The sequence below is a fragment of the Pholcus phalangioides genome, unplaced genomic scaffold, assembly GCF_987345545.1.
Source record: "Pholcus phalangioides strain wild (caught in Gottingen) unplaced genomic scaffold, Ppha-v1.0 ptg000015l_1, whole genome shotgun sequence".
In the NCBI taxonomy this organism is placed as follows: domain Eukaryota; kingdom Metazoa; phylum Arthropoda; class Arachnida; order Araneae; family Pholcidae; genus Pholcus; species Pholcus phalangioides.
Genome location: NW_028301608.1, coordinates 59,879,779 through 59,901,558, shown reverse-complemented (window position 1 = coordinate 59,901,558; position 21,780 = coordinate 59,879,779). Strand labels below are relative to the sequence as shown.

Sequence of the window (21,780 nt, the reverse complement as noted above, 5' to 3'; positions counted from 1 at the left end):
ATTGATTTTTTCAGTGAGTTTATACTGAATGAAGAAAATTTTGCAAATAAGATTGGCCTCCAGACCACGGAGCCTAGAATTTAAGGAGCTCCCCGCTAATCAGAGTTCTATTCAGGACCGTCTCAATATCATGGGGCTCCCTAGGCAAAGTGATGCTATGATAGTCCCTTACTTAGCCAGAAATAAACAGCCTACATATTTCCTACTTATTTTCACAAAATTTATTATACTATACAAAATATCATGAGGGGTGGGGTCACTTACGGACATGAGACCCCCCGGGCATGACCTCTCATAAGAGTGGGACTGACACAGCTGCAGCCCGGGGCCTGATATGGTTTTCATTTTTTGTTTTTTCACTATAATTTTAATATGGCGGGGGGGGGGGGGGGGGATTCTGTGAAAAATATAGCCGGGAGCGAAAAACCCAATGCTAGGGAACTTGCTGCAAAATGTAGGCAGTGAGGCACGGGTGGGTCCTAAGACGGCCCTGGTTTTATGGTTGATTTTGTTGGATTCTGTAAGTCACTAATATAAAAGCTTTATATTTCTTCACACCTTAGTTTTTCTTCTCAGCTCTCTGCAGCCCTCCAAAAACCACCTGTTATTGCCCCTTTCCTCTATTTTCTTCCGTGGCCCCCTTGAAGTATCCGAGTACCACTAGGGGGCAATATGGCCTCCGGTTGAGAACCACTGGCCTAAGGTATCTGAAATACATGTGAATATTTCATAACGATTTGAAAAAAAATTTAATTGTTTTAATTAGAAATTATTTAAAAACAATATTCTTCTCTATTAAATCAAATAATGTGTAAATATTTCATCCCGACGATATATAAGGTGAGTGAGGGTAGCATGGCCATGATAAGCTTCAGTGAATTTTGCTGAGGCCTGTATGATACATTCTGAAAACAGAAAATGTTAAAAAATACTTCGAAAAATTGCCAAAAGGAAAAATAATAATCCATGGTATAATATCAACGGAAAATATGAAACAAATAGGTTTTTTTCAGAGTCTACTTCTTGTCCATATTCCCAACAGGCGAAAGTAATATGCCCAGTGAAGTCCTCAACGCACATATTTCAACATATTAGCAGGCATTTTCACGAGAACTTATTAGTTTAAAAACTTATTCAACTCTTAATTAAAATAAAACTCTTAATAAAAAAACTCTTAATTAAAATCCAAATGAAAATAGAAATATACTTCGTGCAGAAAATAGATTCCGCAGCAAATTGAAACAGCGAATCAAAAATTTAAAATTGTTTAAGAGAATTAAAAGACACATTTCGGACAAAGATAAATTATTTTTCTTACTTCTTAGTTAATGCAAATTGGGGGCGGGGTGTCCTGGAGATCTGGTAACTCGAAATTTCTCCTGACAAAAAAAATCATGTTCACCCATGCGCATGAAAATAGTGAGCCAGGCCATAAAACTAACTTGTCAAATATTCTAAAGAAACCTATATGGCAGACATTGTAATTTATGGAAATTTAAATTACAATGGATGCAGATTAAAGAAACATTAAAACCACACTTGCGATGATTAACACTTTCGGATTTAAGCCCGAGCCTGACTCGGGATGCTGTTTTTGTTCAAGGGAACTAAGCCCGAGTCTGACTCGGCTTAACTTTTAACTCGAGTAGCTATAAAATGGCTGAATATATATGTTCCAGGGTTTTTAAACCTAATCTATAAATCTTGCAGTTCCAAAAATATATAAATAGAGATATAGATACTTATAGATGGCAGCAGCCAACGGATGCAGCTTTATGACATGATGGAAGTAAATATACTTGAAACGCATTTGTCTTCCTGGGTAAAATAGCCATGTTTGTTGATTGACGAGATGATTTTTTTTAACAAAAACCATTTTTAGATATTTTTACAACATTTGGATAAATTTTTATTCAGAATTGTTTGATATTTTATGTTAAAAAATGATGTTCCCTTATGCGAAACTTTTTTTAAAACTCTAAAACTTTTTTTTAATTATTTATAATTAAATATTAATTATTAGTACCTTTAAATAATTGCTATATTATGAAAGAAAATAGTTTGAAATTTCTAGTTAAAAAAAATTGGTGAGATGTATATATTCTAAGTATTTCTAAAAAAAGATCATAAAAATTGCCAAAAACCCTCAGTCCACAGGGACAAACATAGTCGAAATAGCTCAGACCCGAAAGTATTAACGAACTAAAGTTGTGGAGTAATGGAATCGGAGAAGAAACGTATCTTAAATCAATAATTTGGAATTCCTTTCGAAATATAAATACAGAAAATTGGGCCATATTATCAACAGGCACCTTATTATAGGTTATACGTATTTAAATGAAATTAATTATCGAGGTTTGTAAAATTTACTGGCGATTAAATATTATACTAGTTTGTGAATAGTAATGGAATTTAATAAATACCGCAAAACGATATTGATAATTAACCAAATATTTCAGACCCAAGATTATACATTCAAACGATTGAAATTAGAAATAATCTCGTCGAACTGTTAAAGTTTTAGCAAGTATTTTCTTTTCCAAAACTTAAAAATTATGGACTAAATGTGGAATATGAAACGTTCCTGATTGATGGCGTTTGTAGATGATTTTGTCGTCTTGTTATAAAAAAATCATTCAAATAAAAAAAGAAATTTAATTAAAATCACTGGAGATCAATCATGTACTCAGATACGTAATCAATATAGATCCTTCATATTTGAAGAACATTCAAAAATTTTGATTAATTATTTAACCGTATGTTATCTTCCCAGACAATGCGGTTTTTAGCTCACTGTTTGCCTTGAGGAAGCTGTCATATCCACGAGGAGCGCTTCCATGTGGCTCACGTGATCGCCCAGCGTGGTTATTATTCAAAAACTAATTCATTCATTTCTCATTAATCACTCCTTTTGGACCATCAGTAGTACCTTTTCTTTGCTTCTTTTGTCTCGTCTAGACAAGCTTTGGTCTTTGTGGAAGTGAAGTCATAACCTTCTTGTTTGGAATCAATTAAATTGGTCTATAGTTGTGGTGCTGAAGAAAAATTAAATCCGGGAAGTAGATATGTGTAATAGCTTCAACTGGTGTGTGTAACGCTTTTCTGAAATTTCAACGGTAGGCAATACATCACCGATTGCCATGGTCAAAACCTACCTAATGCGTCTTGGTCACCGTCCATTAATCAAATATTCTGAATGTGTATTTGCACACTGACAAGTCGCTTGTTAGTAAATGATCAATAAACCCCGAAGCATTTCTGTTTTTCATTTAGCTGATTCAGTAATACCGATGCGATGATACTCACGTATTTGAGAATGTCTGAATCTATTTCGTATTCCAGACGTACTATAAAGGGTTTTATTCAATCTCGAGAATCACCTGTCGTTGTCATGGCCTCATGCTGAGTGAGAACTACTCATATTTGTTTTGTTTTATTTTATTTGAACTTTCTTTTTCTCCTCCCTCACGTTATTTCTCGTCACGCATTCATAAGAACACAGATTCATGATTACTTTGTGACCCACCAGAAACTTGGTCGATGAAATCATAATTGACTTTCATATTCATCACCGGATGAATTGGAACTCATGTATCCCTGTCTAGGACAGAGGTGATCTCCAGCGCATGGCCAACGGGCATCTATCTAAGGGCCTCGAAATTTTTTTGTAAATTTCACAGTTAATTAGAGAAATTATTTTATAATTATTGAAAGAATTAATTTCAAAATTATTGAAAGAAATAATTTCAAAATTATTGAAAGAAATAATTTCAAAATTATTGAAAGAAATAATTTTATAGATGAAACAAATAATTTTACAATTGGTAGAACAAACTTCACTAATGATGAAAAGTGAAAATTCACATGAAAAGTATTCCCAAAATTATGAAATGAAATAATTCGAGTTTAGTAAAATTCATAGCATAAACCGACGTTACTTTAAGACCGGCGGGGTACCTCTGAGACAAGCATTATTTTCATATTTGAAAGTATGAGGAGGGCTGAGTTTCTGTGCTATCATCGTTGTTGATGAAGAATTGTTCACAACAATTAGTAAAATGCACTGAGTGATGCTTCTGGTTGTTGGTGGCTTGTTTTTCTATTTAGTGATTATCATAACTTTGCGAAACCTCTTAAAACTTCGATTAGTCAAAATCGTACGTCAAAGACGTTATCCTTCCTGCCCTCTCCTGTGTCGGCGAAATTCGGGATCCCTATACACAAAGCAATACAGATAAGCTGGAATCTCTCCCACTTACCTCCCGTAGAGATATATCACTCGCTTATCATTACTTTTCAAAATTATTCACGGCTATTTTAACATTGACACTAACTACATTCTAATTAAATCTTCACATTTTTCTAATAGACTCGGTCACTCCCAAAAATTGAAACTTTTTTTTTGCATCCACAGAATGCTTCAAATTTTGTTTTTTACCCGTACAATTATTAATTGGAACAACGTTCCATCAAATTCTGTAAGTGTACTTCAATCTCTGATTTTGTACGTAGCATCAATCACCTATGTCAAATCTCATCATCCCTCTTGTATATTATTCGGCCAAACAATATTGTGTAAATCAATTAAAAAAAATAGGTGATTATTCAATTCATAATTTCACGATGATTAATTTACTGTTTGAATTGTTTCTGAATGTTAATTAGGTAATTTAAGTTTTTACGTAATAAAATTAAACATGTTACATTTGACGGGCTACAATTAGGACATAGATCTCATTTTTCTGACCTTTTTGTTACGTTTGAATCCGAAATTAAGTGAATCCGAAATTAAGTGCATGCAGATGGCTAGAACATATTGGAAGTGGCCAAACGAAGAGGACAAACTTTGGGACCCGGCTACGAATAAGATAAACCAAAAAATTAAAATTGATTAATTTCTACTCGACATGAAGAAATTGGTATAATTTACTCTTAATTAATTAATATTTTTACCAACTTTCACTTGTTTTTTTTTTGTTTTTGTTTCCATAAAACGTTGCAAATAAATCAAAATTTAAATTTTTTACAACTTCCCATCACCTGCATTTAAAGATAAAGTAGCTTAAGATTACTTTGTTATTAATTATTTTTTTATTTCAGATTTATTTGATTTCTTTTTACTTAATTATTGAAAGATGCACAAAAATAAAATTTCTAGTTCTCTGCTTAAACTTTAAGAGAACAAAAGAACTTAACTGGAAGAAAAAGTTTTTCATCGTAAAACTCCTTTTATAGAATTTTTGCAGACTAGTATTGAGAGTAACAATCAGACAAAAGTACTAATATGGCTTTCAGAGTAGAAGAAAAATCTTGTCTCTAAGTTGTCGCAGAATGCCGAGCAACTTAAGGACAACAGAATTATGTCTTTCCTTATTTATTTCGTAATTGATTTTAAATAATCAGGCACGTTAAGTAAGCTTAGGGGTTATAGCTATATTTTCCCTCAGACATTATGTTGTTAACACTCACTGTACGGTGCACACTCACACTGTAATTCTTGTCCTAAAGTTACCCCGGTTTACGATATTTAATGAAGAATAATTACATTAATAATTTCAGAATTGATGAAAAAAAAACTTCAACAACTTATATTTATGTTAACCATTTGACTCGAGCCCTGGGTCTCGTTGAGCACACCCGTTAGGACACGACTGTGTGATACTAGATCACACAGTATAATTTACTTCGCATCGCGAGGACCGAGGTTCGATCCCCACCGTCGGAACAGTGGTGATCGTCTGACGTTGGTATTCTGTGGTTTCCAACTTCGAGGCGCGAATGCCAGGCCCCCCCGTTAAATAGTCTCGCTACAGAGAGCAACAGGTCAACAATGGTACAAATCTTCATTTATTGCTCTGCATACATAGTCTGAAAAATTGATGGCGGATGGCAGCAATACACATTAACAAACTTCACGTAGGTGCAACAATCACGCACATTCCAGCATGTACCAATTCGTTAACAATTTCGTTCCGCAGAGAAATGTCGACGAGGTGCATGTATGGTTTAGTAGTAGTAGCATTACTTGTGTGTGTGTTGGCCCTCGGGCTTCATGAAAATTTCTTTCCCCGTAATGTTGCAGACCTCTGATGTAGGGTTACAGGATTTCATTACGACAAAAGCTGGAACACCTAGTCGATTCTTGCCAAATAGCACTGATTTTTTTAACATACATACTGCCAATTATCACCAAACGCGCGTATTGCCTATTAAGGACCAGTAGAATGACTGAAGTTTCAAGCACTACCAGGACCATCCGTGTTAACGAATCTAGACCCCAGAAAATTTTTCGTTGGGCCCCATGATTTTCATATATTTTGAGAAGGAAGTATTGACATACAAAAGGCATAATACCAACAACAATAATAATAATACATAAATGATGAAAAGAACTTCAATGGGATAAACACGTTATGAAATACTTTTAGAAATAATATCAGACTTTACCCTTTGGCTGCGGGAACAGTCGACCGAATGCTTCTTTGAAAACCCGATGGTGTAAAAAAATTAATTTTTACAGGGGATAATAATACATAGTAATCATCAGAGGATGAAAGAGCAGGCTACTTCGCTAATCATCTGCGGATGATGAAAGCATTCTGAGACTTAATTGAAGAAATAATTTAAAAACTCGTGAAAGTAATTTCAGAATTAATAAAAGAAATAATAAAAAAATTTGAATTGCGGGGAAAGCAATAATTCCAAAATAAGTTCATATTCAAATGATAAAAATCGTATAAAATTTCAGTCCCTTTTTAACGATGAGGCCCGTTAGTCCATCCATCTGAACTCCAGTGCATACCACATAAAATCCTTGTGGATGGATACCAGTCTCTAGCAAATTTAGAACTTTTAAAAGTTAAAAAAAATAATTGATTTTAAAATTTGATCAATTCTGAAAAACTTTGTATTTATTCAAAAAAAAATTCTGTCTCGACCCATAAACATAAAATATTGTTACCCTCTCATACAAATTTTCAATGAAACATATGATACATCAGGTTCTGAAATTAAATTTTGAACAGTATATAATAAAATTTTAATTTCTTTTTCTCTCAAGTGGTAATTATATTCAAAGATAGTTTAACCAAATCCATTCGATATTCGAAGATTATTTTCATTATTAGCGACATATTATATCTTAGGATCTTTCTCCATTCCAATGACGACGCATCTTTCCCGCGGGAGAAATTCTGAGTGTAAAGTTTTTGAAGGACAGTGTCATCAAGTTTCATCTTCGATTATCACACCCTAATTAGCAATTATCAATGACTATTCGCAGAACCAAAACAAAGCATTACAAGGAAAATAAGAGAAAACTAAAGGATTCTATTTCTTTTGAAAAAATGTATGTATTAAAAAAAACCTTCTTTATTTCGTATAAGATGAGTATAATTACCTCTTTTACCGGTTTAACTGAACAAGTCGATTTTATGTACAGTCAAATGCACTTGAAGAACTATAAAAACACAGGAGTTCTCTTAATCGATACAACAGTGGTACATTCGCAAATTCTTCGCTGGTAGAAGCAGAAAGATGAAGGTAAGTTTTATCACTAATTTCAATTTCAAATTCCGGGACACCCCGGGTTTAATTGCTGAGAAATCTCACCATAGGTTATATATGTGTAGCATACATCATTACTATCCTATAATACAATGCTGATTGAAGAAAATCCTTTTAATTCGAGTGGATTTTTTCAAACTACCTACATAAAGTAGGTATAAGTCCGTTTTAGATCATGCAGTAATCTAAACGTTGCTAATGAAGGTAACCAATATTTGTTATTGGTATTCTAAACCGAGTTATTCATTAACAATATAATTTGTGACGATAATAATCATTTTGACCAGATTAGAATACTTCAGACCGTCGTAGGTAAATTTTCCAACAAATGAAATGTGCTTTCCTTAGAAATTAGTGAAGTAGTTTTATGAACTTGCGGTTTGGTTTATTTATTATTACAGGAATCCCCCCCCCTTCCCCGAACAACGTCAGTAATTCGTTCCATGACTGAAACTTAGAGGTTTTGGAGACCTTACTTACCGAGAGACATAGACTTGGTTGAGGATGTGCAGGGAAGAGCTACGTGTGCACACAAGGTTTGAGCTATGAAGAGAGACTTGATCTGTTGAATATGTTTACATTAGAAGAACGCGAGTGGTGGGGTGGGGGGATATGGTTGAAGTTTTTAAAAATTTTAACAGGCTGGATAAGATGGACCACGTGAGTACACGAACAATCAACTGCATCATCAAGGGGACACCGGTATCCATTGGTAAGGGACAATTCCAGGTTGTGGTGTGGCAGGGAAATTTTCTTTCGTAGCGTTTTTTTTTTTGTTTTTTTTTAGATAACGTGTTCATCACGTTAGATCTTTACGATCATCACCAAGAGATCTTTACGATCTGTCCAGGGAATTTTTTAGTGTTAGTAAACATCCATGCCCGAACCCTGACCTGCACAGTCATAAGCTAGCTCCTTAACCACTCGACTGCCAGGTGGGTTGGGCCATGAGTTCGAACTCCATTGACACGTTCAAAAATGAATATGATAGCCATGTTGGAATAAATCGAGAAGCTATTCATACTTAGTTAAGAGAAGCATAAATTTTTTTATGTGGGCAGTGTATTATAATTCATTATAATTGTTGGTTTTTGTATTGCTGTTATAATTTTGTATAGATATACTTGACACCCATACTTTTTATAGCCATATTTCCAGCCACCTCGCTAGGGCATTTGCTTATTGTGACCTTTGTATTTGTGTATGTATTTGATAGTAGAGGTAAACTTTTCCGGTAGTAATGCCGCATTCTCCTCATGAGGAGAAGGGAAAGTAAGTTATCTTTATTATTTATTTTTTATGTGACTCTTACGTGAAAACATTTCGCTCTATGAGCACAACGTGAAAAGGTATAACCTTTGTTCAAAAGTCGTATAATGGAGAGTAAAACTCATTGTTATATATAGGACGAGGCGACATATAAATGGGGATTAATTAAATCGAAGCGATGTAAGCCGGTTCTACTACTGTATTTATATTCAAATACCGTTAGAAAAATAGGAACTTTATCAATCAAAAGTCTTAAATTTACAGGGAAATATGTTGCCAAATTGAAGATTTTCGAACATTTAGATAATTTGTGGTAATAATTTTTTTTCTTCTATTGACCAGGTATACTTATTTTTTCTTGCAATTGTTGCCCTTGGCGAAGCTGCCGTGGTTACATTGGAAGAAAATTCCAGACATGATGAGGGACAAAGAAGATCGACTTCATCGCCACTTCATCCATTGATGGTTGGTACAAGAGCGTTGCGTATATCTTAAATTTCATCTTGTGCGAGGATTTTATTGAAATGTAATGAGCCATTTTTTATAGATGTGTAGAGATATTAACTGAATAATCAGAAGGAAACACGTGTATGTATGCTGAATTAAATATGCATTTCAATTTAAATACTCGGATTGAAAAAAAACGTCATAAAATTCTTTTTATCGTCATTATTACTGTTCAAATTTAGATAAAGTATGCTCTGGCCATTTTCCTATTTTATACAGTAACTATCGAAGTTATACTGATGACAACTATATGACTAAGCAGAATATTTAAAAACTGTATCAGAATTTATACTCCGTGATGAGATTTTTTAAGACTCCATAAATTATTTTATTTTTATTCTACAGCATACGTTTAAAAAGGTCTATAGGATTTTTTGATGCATTAAATTGCATAGAAGCCGCATAGGATATAATTATACAGAATACATAAAACATAAAAACTCGCATTTTTTAGAAAATAAAAGTTTCTCATCCATTCTAATGCGAATTATCTTCCCGACAGGAAAGCCATCCTACTCTTAGATCAGAAGATGCAAGAGAGATCAGAGACTCGAGATCAGGATCGGATGTTTATCGCGGCATCAACACGGCTAGACGGGACAGCAGGCGTAACCCAGTACTTCGTACTCGGGATGGTACAGACGTACAAGGAGACGAAATGGGGTTCTTCCAGTACACCAACCAACCTGCAATGTACACCGACGACTACCAGAGAACTCGCGCTGACATCCGAAGACAGAGCGCGTTGTACGGAACCAAACCCATCGCCTACAGTCCACTCCAGCAGCTCGAACATTCTGGTGAGCAGATGCACCAGGCATTCCTCAGATTCAACACGCCCATGAATATCCGCTCCGAGCTGCTCACTTACCCGGTATATCGTATGCCCACAGTCCACAACCTGAGACCAATGGAGTTTCTCCGAATCTAATTTACTTGGAGTTATACTATTTGAACGGTCTGCCAACATCAATGCTGGCGAATACGAATTATACAGCCAGCATTACTCTGTATTGAACAGCTTGATAAGTCTATATGGGGTGTGAGCTTTAAGTGTGCATGTTGCTGGCTCTCGTGTCTGCTATTTTTCTTCTTAGGGTTTTATATTCGGTGAATTATATGTTGATAAATTTTTTTCTCCATTTTCCTAATTATTCTTGTGCAACAATATGTATGAAAAATATTTTGCTTTACTAATAAATGCTTTATTTCTATATATGAGAGACTCTTTCTTCTCATTTAAACCAATGAAAGTTCATAAATTTATATTCCTTGAATACTACAAATCGATACGCTTTATTTATGAATCAAAAACCAAGGTGACCATATTTATTTTTAAAAATACTATGAACTGGGATTTGGGATTGTAAATACCGGGCATCGTCAAGTGTAACCGAAATAATTGCTGTTTGTTCTTGAAGCTACCAAAATGTTCCTACAATTATAAGAAAAACCACCGGGGGGGGGGGGGAGAAAAGAAGGGACAAACTGTTCAAATTCAAGTCTTTCTAGAGTGAAAATTTATATTTTTCATAATGGAAGTTAAATATTTATATACGTAATTATAAAGTTATGCAATTTATCTATAATCACGGTTCTAATAAAGGTTGATTATTCCAAGTTGGCTTTGTTAGGAAAAAAAATTATATCAAAGAGGACGGCAAAAAACACTGGAAAGTCTCATGGAATATTGGTCACATGGACACCATAATCATTGATGTCTAATATTATTGAATGTGTCACGAATCAATATTCCTTAAACTGTAATTTTTATGGACAGATATTATCCATTACCACCTGATTGACCTTTGACGTAGATAATTTTCTATTTAAATGTAAAGTGGCGAGTAAATTTAGTACTGGCCGTATTAGTACGTATATATGCTACCTCTAAAGCTCGAAAGCCGTTAATGTGCACATTACCTAGCTAATCTGAAGATTAACTGATTTGCTCCGTTAACGTGCGGAATCAGGTGTTAATCGAGATGGATTATTCAATTTCAATCTATACATAACATATTGATCGGATTTTATTTCTTTGAGATCAGAATCTCTAGAATAACTAATATACAAGATATATGCACCTGCGATAGCGGAGTGCGAGTTCACTCATTTGAAAGGATAATTCAATCTCCAAAGATAACAATTAGAAAAATTATCCTTGAAATAATTTCACAAAAGGACCAAGATGTCTTGAGAGCTGTATATGGCATTGGCTCCTAATTCTGAAATATTTGTTGAATAGAGTACAATTTCCAGACCACATACATTCCTAGTAAATATGTATTCCTTAGGGGAACGTCTAATGAATTGGAGCATGTCAGAATATGCCGTATATGTATTATGCATCTAACATTCAGATTGTTTCTAAGAAATGCCTGTTATGTATTATGAAATATTTCTTGCCACCTTTCTTCCGAACTGAAAACCAGAGAATTTAATTTTTCTCGAAGGCAAACATTTTGACTTAATAAGTGTGAATGAAAAATCTACAAACTATGCCTGATAGAAAATACGGGAATTTTTTAAGTGTATGAAAAATTTATATATATAAATTTCAGAGAGAGACATATATTTATATATATATTCTTTTATTTTTAAATTATTTATTCTTCCATTTCAATTAAAAAGGGTAATTTCACAAAATTGTGCTGCCATCTATTGATATACTGCCGAACATCAATTCTTCTTCGTTCAGTTTTATGCCAATAGAGAGCAGCATTAGTTTTATTTCCATTTCTTTTCTCCTACCAAAATTTGTACATAAAATGTGTGCAAGAACAAATTTTTGAGGTGTACTTAATATAAGAACAATAAAATTTCTTACTCCTACTCAGAAGACGCTAAGATTAAAAATCTGAATATTACAGAGCTTGAATAAGATCACGAAATAATGTTTAAATAAATTCAACCCCCATTTTAATAATAAAAAATTTCTAAATAATTGGTGAATTATTATGTAAAACACTAACACGTGATGAGAATCAAGACTTTGTCTTTTTTTTCACTTTCGGGGACACATTTTTCTACTACTTTAGAAGTAAATTTTTTTCTCTTCCTGGCCATCTAATGAATAAAAATTATCATGATAATTTAAAAAGTTTAGGAAAATATGATAGGAAACAGTAGATTAATTATTCGTTTTGTGTGCAATTTCATGATTGCTAAGAAAATAAACGATCTTTTGAATGGATTTGTACGTTCTTGAAATTCGATTTTGTTAAAATGTAGTATAGAAATGTCAGATTTTTCCGTTTTAGATAGCGTGAAACGATTACCAGATAAAAATTCGCACTTTTTCCATTTGCTGTTCCCGTGATTCTAAAAGTACTCTCGGTTGGGTTGATTTTAATTTCAGTCAAAAATCCATCAATAATTCAATAAGCAATTATTCCGAATTTATTATTGAAGATTCACGATATTATATACTTTTTGCACTTCTATATTTTTGTTTGGTGAATATGATTAAACTGGGAATTAGATTTCTTTCCTTTCTTATTTTTTGCTCTCGAAGTTTTAAGACTTCATTATTTTGTTTTCTCTTTTCTTTGTATTCTTTGTACAGAAAATTTTTATCAACGCAGAGATAGGGTCTTGTTGCCAATTAAACCTGCTTAAACAAACTGAGAAAAATACGTTCTTTTCCAAAAGAATCGACAGTCTTAATCTCCACGTGTGAAAAGTAATTGAAGAGTGTCTCCTCGCTAGGTTCAACTCAAGACTCGTCTATCAAATATCAAAATATCAGTCTAGAAACTTTATTAAACTAACATGGATTATTTCTCCTTACTTTTTCGAAGTAAAGTAATCTGTATTTCGTATAGTTTATCATTATACACGTCGTATTTCAAAGTAAATTAGACCTGAACGATGAGACAACATCACACTTTCAATTAAATCAAGCTGTTAAATAAAATGAAACCAATAGAATACCACTAATGTGAGACAGACTTCTAGACAAAATTTGAATGACTTGCTTTTAATTTCAACTCTTGTTTTTACAGAGCGTTCATGATTTCCAGATGGATTTACACGTGAAACATCTATTGGGATCTTTGATAGCCTCCGAATGGAACAGCTTGGTATTGACCTGCGTTCGCGGCATATGGGTTATACGCATTCACCGGTTGAGGCTGATATTGAACAGGCTGGTACTGTACTGGTTGAGGTTGAAATTGCTGGAATTGACCTTGGGCTGGTGCAGCGGCAGCACTCGGTCCTGGTACAGCACTCTGTGGAGCTGAACCACCTCCTAGTCCTGAAGCTCTCGCTCTCAATGCTCTGAATGCTGGATTGGCGTAAACGGAAACAGCCAAAATGCTCAAGATAATAAGGACCTTGAGAATAAATAAATACGTTATAATTAAAAAAAAGCAATCTCAACAAGAAATGATGGAGTGTTTAACATGCATATGAAAACATTAAAAAATCAACTCTACACTGGCATGGACATTTTTATGTAATACAACATTTACTTCTTGCCCCAAAACACACACTCGAATAAAAAATTAATTAACATTATTTAAGACATTTATTCACAAACAAAATATCAGCCAGTGATTAACATTGCTGGATAATTTCCAATTGGTTCTTTTAGTACAAGTTTGTTTATGAAATATGATATTATTATTGAATTTCAAAGAGAATTTGTAACACAGGGTGCTTCATAAATTTTTAAATGGATCAATAAATAAAAATTTAAAAAAATCTAAGGAAATAGTAAAGAAAATGTTATTATATCACGAATGGCGAATTCGTTTAGTACAGACAAAAATGGGCTCAAATTTTTGTCGATGGAGGGCAAAGCATGGAAGCGAATCAGGAGTTATTTCACCCAAAGGTCAATTGACCTTTCTACAATCTATTCTGCTTCTGAATGAAGTTTCAGCCTCCTCCAAACCAAATCGTGGTCCGGCTCTATATGATATATAAGCAGGTGGCAAAGAAGCCATGCTGGAAAAAAAAAGCTTTATAAATGAACAGGAGCTTCGTAGCTGAGGTAAAACCGCTTCACCAATAGTGTTTCATCCACCAACGTCAACGTCATGTTGAAAACCTTATAAAGCATCAGTAACATAAATTTCACCGGTTTTAGAGCTGTAAATCGCACACCCTGCATTTTACAGGACCTCCGATTCCCATATTTCCAGAGATTCGCTTTCATACGCCATCCTCTATCGAGAATAATTTAAAATATTTTTTTTTCTGCACCGAAAAAAAAAAAATCTTCTTTTGTAAGAATAACTTTTTTTGTAAACCGTATTCGAATTTACAACTTCCTTCAATTTTCGTGAATGTTTTAAGCTATATGTGAATTAAAGGGACATTCTGTGCTTAGAAATAGTCGATATTCATCAAAATACATTCTTAATTGCTTACACGTTAAGTAAATGATTTTATAGATTTGTATGACTTTGTAAAGTAATAATGTGTGTGAGTCAAAATGTTTTATCAAATCATGACAACGTTATAATTTATTGTAGTTTTCTTGTTTTGTTTTTTTAGATGAATTCACGCTCAAACATGTATTCTACACAATTAACCTTTTAATCGCCAATCGGGTACATCGTTTTGTTTATAAGAAAAAACACATATTTCACGTGTACATGATTCCAAACTTAATTTTCTAAAAAACAAAAATTTCTTTCATCTCAGCCCTAATTAATTAATTTATTATTAACTCATAAATTAATTTTTTTAAATCGCCCATTTTAAAGAAAGAGTAAATTTTTCAATAACCTTTTGATTACAATTACGTTTTGTTTTCACTTTCAATATTTCTTCTCTTGACACGGGCAGAAAATCCGAAAAATGTATTAGGAATTTTTTTTATGAACTTTCCGGTTAATATCTCTGAACTAAAAGATCAGGAGAAAAAATAAACAGAAAGAAATTGAGAAAATCCTTCCAGATCTTAATTCGGACGGTAGAAGGTTAAGGGAAATAAATAAAATAAAATATTAATTTTCAAACGAACTTTCAAGCATGCTTACCAAAACGGAAAAATTCAGAAATTAACAACATACTACTTTATACAACGAAGTAATCAGAATTTTTAATTAACATGCACGAATTTTAAGAATAAGTTTCTATATTCCTCACTCTTTACGTGGCTATGAAACCACAAGGTATTATCTGGAGAATACCCATATTGCTCTGTTAGCCACTTTGTTGGTGGAATTTCCCACAGATGGTTCCACACTTATTTTCAGTATTTAGTATTTATCCTCTTTGCTTCTAGGCTTCCCAAAATGATCCAGAGAAAGAAAATATTTATAAGAGGCTGGATATTTAGTTTTAACATAACACGTGAAATGTGTTAAAGTGCACTAGTAAATAGAAAATTACATTGTGACGAAATAAACGTGTAAATAAAAGAACTTGCCGGAAACTACAAGATAATGGCAATAAAGATGACACTCATTAGTGATTTCGTGAACTTTTTCATGTTATCTCGTGAAGCAAATAAAATTACATCATAAAGTTGTGACTTTCTTTTGTGGGAGTAAAAACTGCAAGATTTTGTTGGATATATTCTCCGACTGTAAAAAATCCAACAACTCTTTCTGTGTTCTAATATATGTAGTTTCATAAATTAATATTAATAGTGTGTTTCATAAATTCGTGAATAGTTTAAAAGTCCATAAAAAGTTTGAAGGAGTTAGTATATTTCTACGCGAATTGCGAAAAAGTTATGCTGACGAAGGGGATTTTTTTCTTTTGGTACGGAAAAAAATATTTGCTTCAAATTTTTGTCGATACAGGTCCAGCGACAATAGTGAATGAACCTAACTCTCTTTCAATAACATCTGCGTCCGAAACGTTCGTAAAGCTTCAGTCTACGATTCGTGGCTGAGGTAAAACAACTTTACTAATTGTGTTTTATCCTCCAGTGCCGACATCACAATGAAAAGTACCAGTATGTCACGTAATGTAAGTGCCAGTAAAAGGAAAATTCAGAAATTAGCTGTTAATCGTACACCCTGTATTTTATAGGATTCTGATTCTCCAGTGATTTACTTTCTTGCAACGCCCTCTATCGACAAATATTGTAACTGTGTGTGTGTGTTTCTGCACTAAAAAAATTATTTTTCCAAACCGCATCTCTCTAAATGTATCAATTTCACTTTACATGAATTATTAAACTATTTACGAACTTATTGGACACACTGTATTTAAACACTGAGTTTCAACTCGACCGTTTCTTTTTTTGTAGCTGAAGATTGTTGTTCCATCTATCTAATTACGTTAAGCGTTAAGTTTTGATCCAAAATTATATATTTCTGACATTTTGGAAGAAGTACTTCGGCAAAAAAAAAGATATAAATTACACAAAAAATAATAAGAAATATATCTTTTCCGGGGAAAAAAATGCAGTTGCCAAATATATCTATGCATATAGCTAATCAATATAAGATATGCATTGCGTATGATGCTTATGATTCATAAATGAAACTTGTAATTTCATAAGTCATTACGCAACAGACATCTTTAAATAAATTTATTTGAATATTAGAAAATTATATTTATATATAGTTGGTGATTTCTTACTTGTTTAATCAATAGATAGCCTATCTCGTTTGTTTACACAAGCCTTAATCACTGTAGGATACGGATAGAATTTAAACTATCATGCCTACATTAAAGTTTCAATTTGTATTCATAAGAAATAGATCAAAAAGGGAACACATGCCTGAAATGTTCCAGCCGCTAAACAAACAGAAAAGTTTTCAATTACACATCATGAATAACGTATAATCGATATTCTGGTTCATTTATTGCTCCAAATATTTAATTTCAATCTTATTATTTAGTTTTGATATTCGAAGAATTTCCATGTTCACTTAAATAACTTAAACACACAACAGATACCAAGCCCATAACTTATGCTTACTGTAGAAGAAATTTGACCAGAGATTTTCGTTTAAATTTGCCATTACCAGAATTATTCATTCACGTGATTTATATGATTAGTTGTGATCTATTTATTATACAGGGTGCCTAGCAAACGGGGGGAGGGGGTTAATGGCATTTTACTGGTGAGCCATTGATCCTAGAGAATTAACTTCCAGCTAGAAAACGTTCCCAAATAACGTGCAGTATTCAAGTATGCCATTCATGTTGCAAGTGGTTGTTTAGTTATTAAAATAGTTAATTAAGTTAAGTTTTTTCCCTGTCTCTCCTGATGACAGCAAAAAAATTACACGTTCATAAGTGCAATATTCGCTGAGATATCCAAATTTGAAAAATGGAAGAAAGTGGGAAGAATGGGAAAAAACAGTGTTATATATATATATATATAAATGCGGGTAAACAGTTTTACCGCATTTATTTTTAGAGGTGTTTTTCCCAACTTTCTTCCATTTTCGTATTCGAATATCTCAGTGAATTGCACTTGCAAACATGAAAGTTTTTCTTTCCGTTGTCATCAGCAAAGACAGGGCAACAATTTTCTAATTGGGTTTTGGGCACTCGGAGATTGTATAAAAACTATTTTTTATTTTAATAACTATACAACCACTTGAAACATTAATGGCATATCTGAGTGCTACACGTAATTTGGAAACTCTCTAATATACCTCTAGGATCAACAGTCCGCCAGTAAGATGCCATACCCAGTGTTTGCTATGCACCCTGTATATTATACACAGATATCTAAATAGTTAAAGAGGGAGGGGCTCTTCCGAAAAATAAACTTCATAACTATAAAGATCTGAAGTAATATTCAAATTACTAATACTGAGAATTTAACGAATATTTTAACGGAATAATTCTGGTTTTTCTGAACTTTTACGTACAGATCATAAAATGATCATTTGAAAGAGAACTTTGCTGTCGTTAAACAAAAAAGGAAAATAAATAAAACTTGCTACTTACCTTCATATTTATGAGTTGTAAAATTTTGCTTCACTGCAAACACCCAAGAGTAGAACTAGAATCGATTCTTCGATTTTGAATGTTCTAACTTAGATCGAACTCGACTTTATATACTCGATAAGAATAAGGGGCCTTTCTTATATTCGACCGATGACATGTCTTCTTGATTCAGCAGATGTCGGCTAATCCTACTTTATTTGACATCTTCGGAGAAACTTTCGCATTGCGCCTCTATTACGCACATATTGCGAAACAGAATTCTTGAAATTACTATAACGATTAATTACCATGACTCTTTCACGGGTAGGAAGAGGAAACGAAGGATTAGGTTTCTTCTTATCGTGGGTTGAAACGATCGGTATATTTATTAGTTTACAAACTTTTTGTTCAAAAAATATTCCATTTAGTCTATATTATGGAATATTTTTTACTTTCGGATAAATTCATTCACTAATTACATTTAAATTCATATATAGTAATGAAAAATCTGAAAGTACTGAAATAATGCATACGTTCGCTATAAACTTCTTGATAACATGTATGAGAAATTATCATTCCCCCCCCCCTCTACGTTCGGTGTATATTTGAATATACATGACAAATACATGGTAAAATACCCACTCCTACATACCTACTTTTATTTTTTCAATTTTTTTCTTTTTCTATTTAAGTGGGTAACTTACATCTTTCAGTGTCAATTCAGTACAAAATAAGCTTATATAGGGTGTCCTGTAAGTGCTTATGCGGCCTTTATCTCTTCAACCGTCCGTCATAGAGGTAAACTTTCAATTAAGAAAATGCTCGAAAGGCGCTCAAAAATTACCCGGTACCAGTTTTGAGAGCAAAAATACAGTGTGTAAAAAAATGAAAACTCTGAATTTATATACGGTCCCCCTGTCTTTCTAATTAGGAAGTTGTTGCCATGTCTCTTCTGAAGCCGCACTTAGAAACATTTCCATGTTTCCAAACATTCCACTTACAGGACACCCTGTATGAGTAATGTATATTTTTTAACTTAGAAAGAGTTATCCCTTGCCGGGGTCATTTTTAGGAGCTGTTGAAACTTTTGAAACTTTACGTGTGTCTGGGGATTTGCAAAATTGCACAAAATTCAGGGGATTCAAAGCAAAATTCAAAATATTAAGTTTTGATTAGCTGTAATGAATGTGAAATATTAAAGGATATTTTATCCTCAACTAATCGTTACAGCTAATCAAAAATCCCCTCTAATCAATTAAATTGCTGTGTTAATGTTTTGCTTCAAATAAAAATATGGTAACAGTTATACCTAGTCAAATTACGCCTTTCAATGAATCACGCATACCGCGATATACAATTTTTTTTTGGACCAAACAAAGTATACTTCATTAAAAATTGATTGAACAGAGAAAAGTAATTTCAATAATTAAATCTTCAGAATTTTTTTAAAGATATTAATGTTCACACAAAATATCCAGGAAAGGACATTTTAAATTACATAAAATTTTACAATATTCTCCTATAAGCACACTTGAAATGTAGTTTCAAAAAATAGATTTCGAAGGATGTATTGTCTGAAATAGAAACATTTTCTTTTAATACCACCTTGAATTTCCGTATACCTGAATCCGATCTTATGTGCATACTCAGTTACTTAGATTGGAAAAGATCACAATGTTCAATTTGCAGTAAATTATTTGTGCAAGATTGTTATATTAATACGTGCACACTTGCCCTTTAATATTAACGAACTGAAGCATCATTGTTTTCGTCATTATGTTCACTCATCACAAGTTTTCGTAACTTGAATTAGAAATTTGTGTGTTCACTGAATTTTTAAATACTGATAAAAAAAAATCTTGGAAACAACTGGCGATTTGGCATGACTAATAGAAATAAGTTGTTCCGAATATTTAAAGTTGGCTTACTTTTTTTATTTATTCTTATTGTGCAGGGTCTTCATAATTAAAGTTTCACTTTGAAATGGATATAAAAGGGAAACTTTTGGACAAAATGTTATCAAACTTGATAATCGTTTACAGGAGGTCATGGGATACTATTTTCCGCAAAAAAAAGGTTAAAAGCTCCCCATCAGCGGGGAATGGCACTGTATGCGATATTCTTAAACAAAGTAAGACATGAAAACATCGGTTTAAAATTATGACTGAATTTTTTAATTGTTTCTATATATACTCATGTCCATAAATTAAGGATAATGCCAGCTCCGGCAAATAAAGGTTCAGAAACAAAACAAACGTTACTTATTCATAAAGCCTATTTATTAAACAAAAGATAAAGAACAAAAACGATGGTGTATGTACGATACCATTCATAAAAACTACGATTTTTGCTCCCTGGAGCAATTGTAAAAAATATCTCCTTTACAAAAACTTACTATTACATGGTTGGTATGATGGTTAATACATTGTATGTCTCCCATGCGATGAAATACAGTCCGTACAACGCCTAGGCATGCTGAGTATCAAATTATCGATCTGATCTTGGGGAAGATCACTCCACTCAGCAAGCAATGCTCTCCGAAGTTCCGGTACACATGTCGGAGGTGGTTGACGGGCTGCAACTCGTCGGCCAAGCATGCCCCACACACATGCTCTATCGGATTCAAGTCAGGTGAAAATGCTGGCCATTCCATACGGGTTATATCCTCAGATTCAAGGCATTCGTTTACGATGTTTGCTCGGTGGGGACGGGCGTTGTCATCCATAAACACAAATTCTGCGCCCATGGCACCCCTAAACGAACGTGCATGTTGTTCGAGAATGATGTCCCGATAAATTTGGGCTTTCATGGTTCCGGTTTGAACATGCAGATCTTTTCTGGAACCCAGTATAATTCCACCCCAAACAAGCAATGCTGCACCACCGTAACGGTGTCGTTCAATGATGTTGTCTTGGTGGTAACGGGTACCTGGCGTTCTCCATGTGAAAGTCCGACGTGAATCAGCCTGCAAGCTAAACCTGGACTCGACGGAAAACATCACACAAGCCCACTGTGACGATATCCACATTGCATGTTCTCTACTCCAGGCTAATCGCTGCCGACAGTGAGTTGCCGTGAGCGGAACACATCTGACAGGCCTGCGAGCATATAGACCAATATCTCCCAAACGTCTGTACACGGCTTGCCTTGAAACTGTGGTACCCGTGGCTGCAGATAGCTGACGAGACAGGTCGGATGCTGTGCTCCGTTTGCTTCTTTTGGCAGTTACTGCCAAATACCGGTTTTCATTCGCCGTTGTAACTCGGAGGCGACCTGTACTGTAACGTCTACTAACATTTCCGTTATCTTGGAATCGTTGCCAAAGCCTAGAGATGACACTTTGGACAATTCCAAGTTCCTTCGGATACTTCCATCTGAGTACGCCCACATTTCAGGCGGCCGATAATTCTACCACGTAAAAAAATCATCCACATGCGTCCTCTGTGTCATAACTATTCACTTATGGTATTGAGCGCCTTACAGAACTCTTGTGAACAATTTCACTTCTTTGCCACCATTCCTTATATACCCCCTCTTACACTCTCGTCATTGCGACGTACTATCGGTATCATCTGGTGGCTT

At 33.8% G+C, this 21,780-nt stretch overlaps 1 protein-coding gene and 1 long non-coding RNA gene across 2 annotated transcripts; one reads left to right on the top strand and one right to left on the bottom strand.

Annotated features, from left to right (window-relative positions):
* Window positions 1-7,512: 7,512 nt before the first annotated feature.
* LOC149076340 (uncharacterized) lies at window positions 7,513-10,493 on the top strand. Its single transcript, XM_089245529.1, has 3 exons — window positions 7,513-7,542; window positions 9,178-9,300; window positions 9,845-10,493. Exons 1-3 carry the CDS (start codon window positions 7,537-7,539, stop codon window positions 10,271-10,273), a joined length of 558 nt encoding a protein of 185 aa, XP_089101655.1. The 5' UTR covers window positions 7,513-7,536; the 3' UTR covers window positions 10,274-10,493.
* A 2,812-nt stretch (window positions 10,494-13,305) lies between these two features.
* Window positions 13,306-18,352, bottom strand: LOC149076339 (uncharacterized). Its single transcript, XR_016194214.1, has 2 exons — window positions 18,220-18,352; window positions 13,306-13,679 (listed from the first exon to the last, which is right to left on the bottom strand). It is a non-coding gene; the product is annotated as an uncharacterized LOC149076339 (long non-coding RNA).
* Window positions 18,353-21,780: the final 3,428 nt, after the last annotated feature.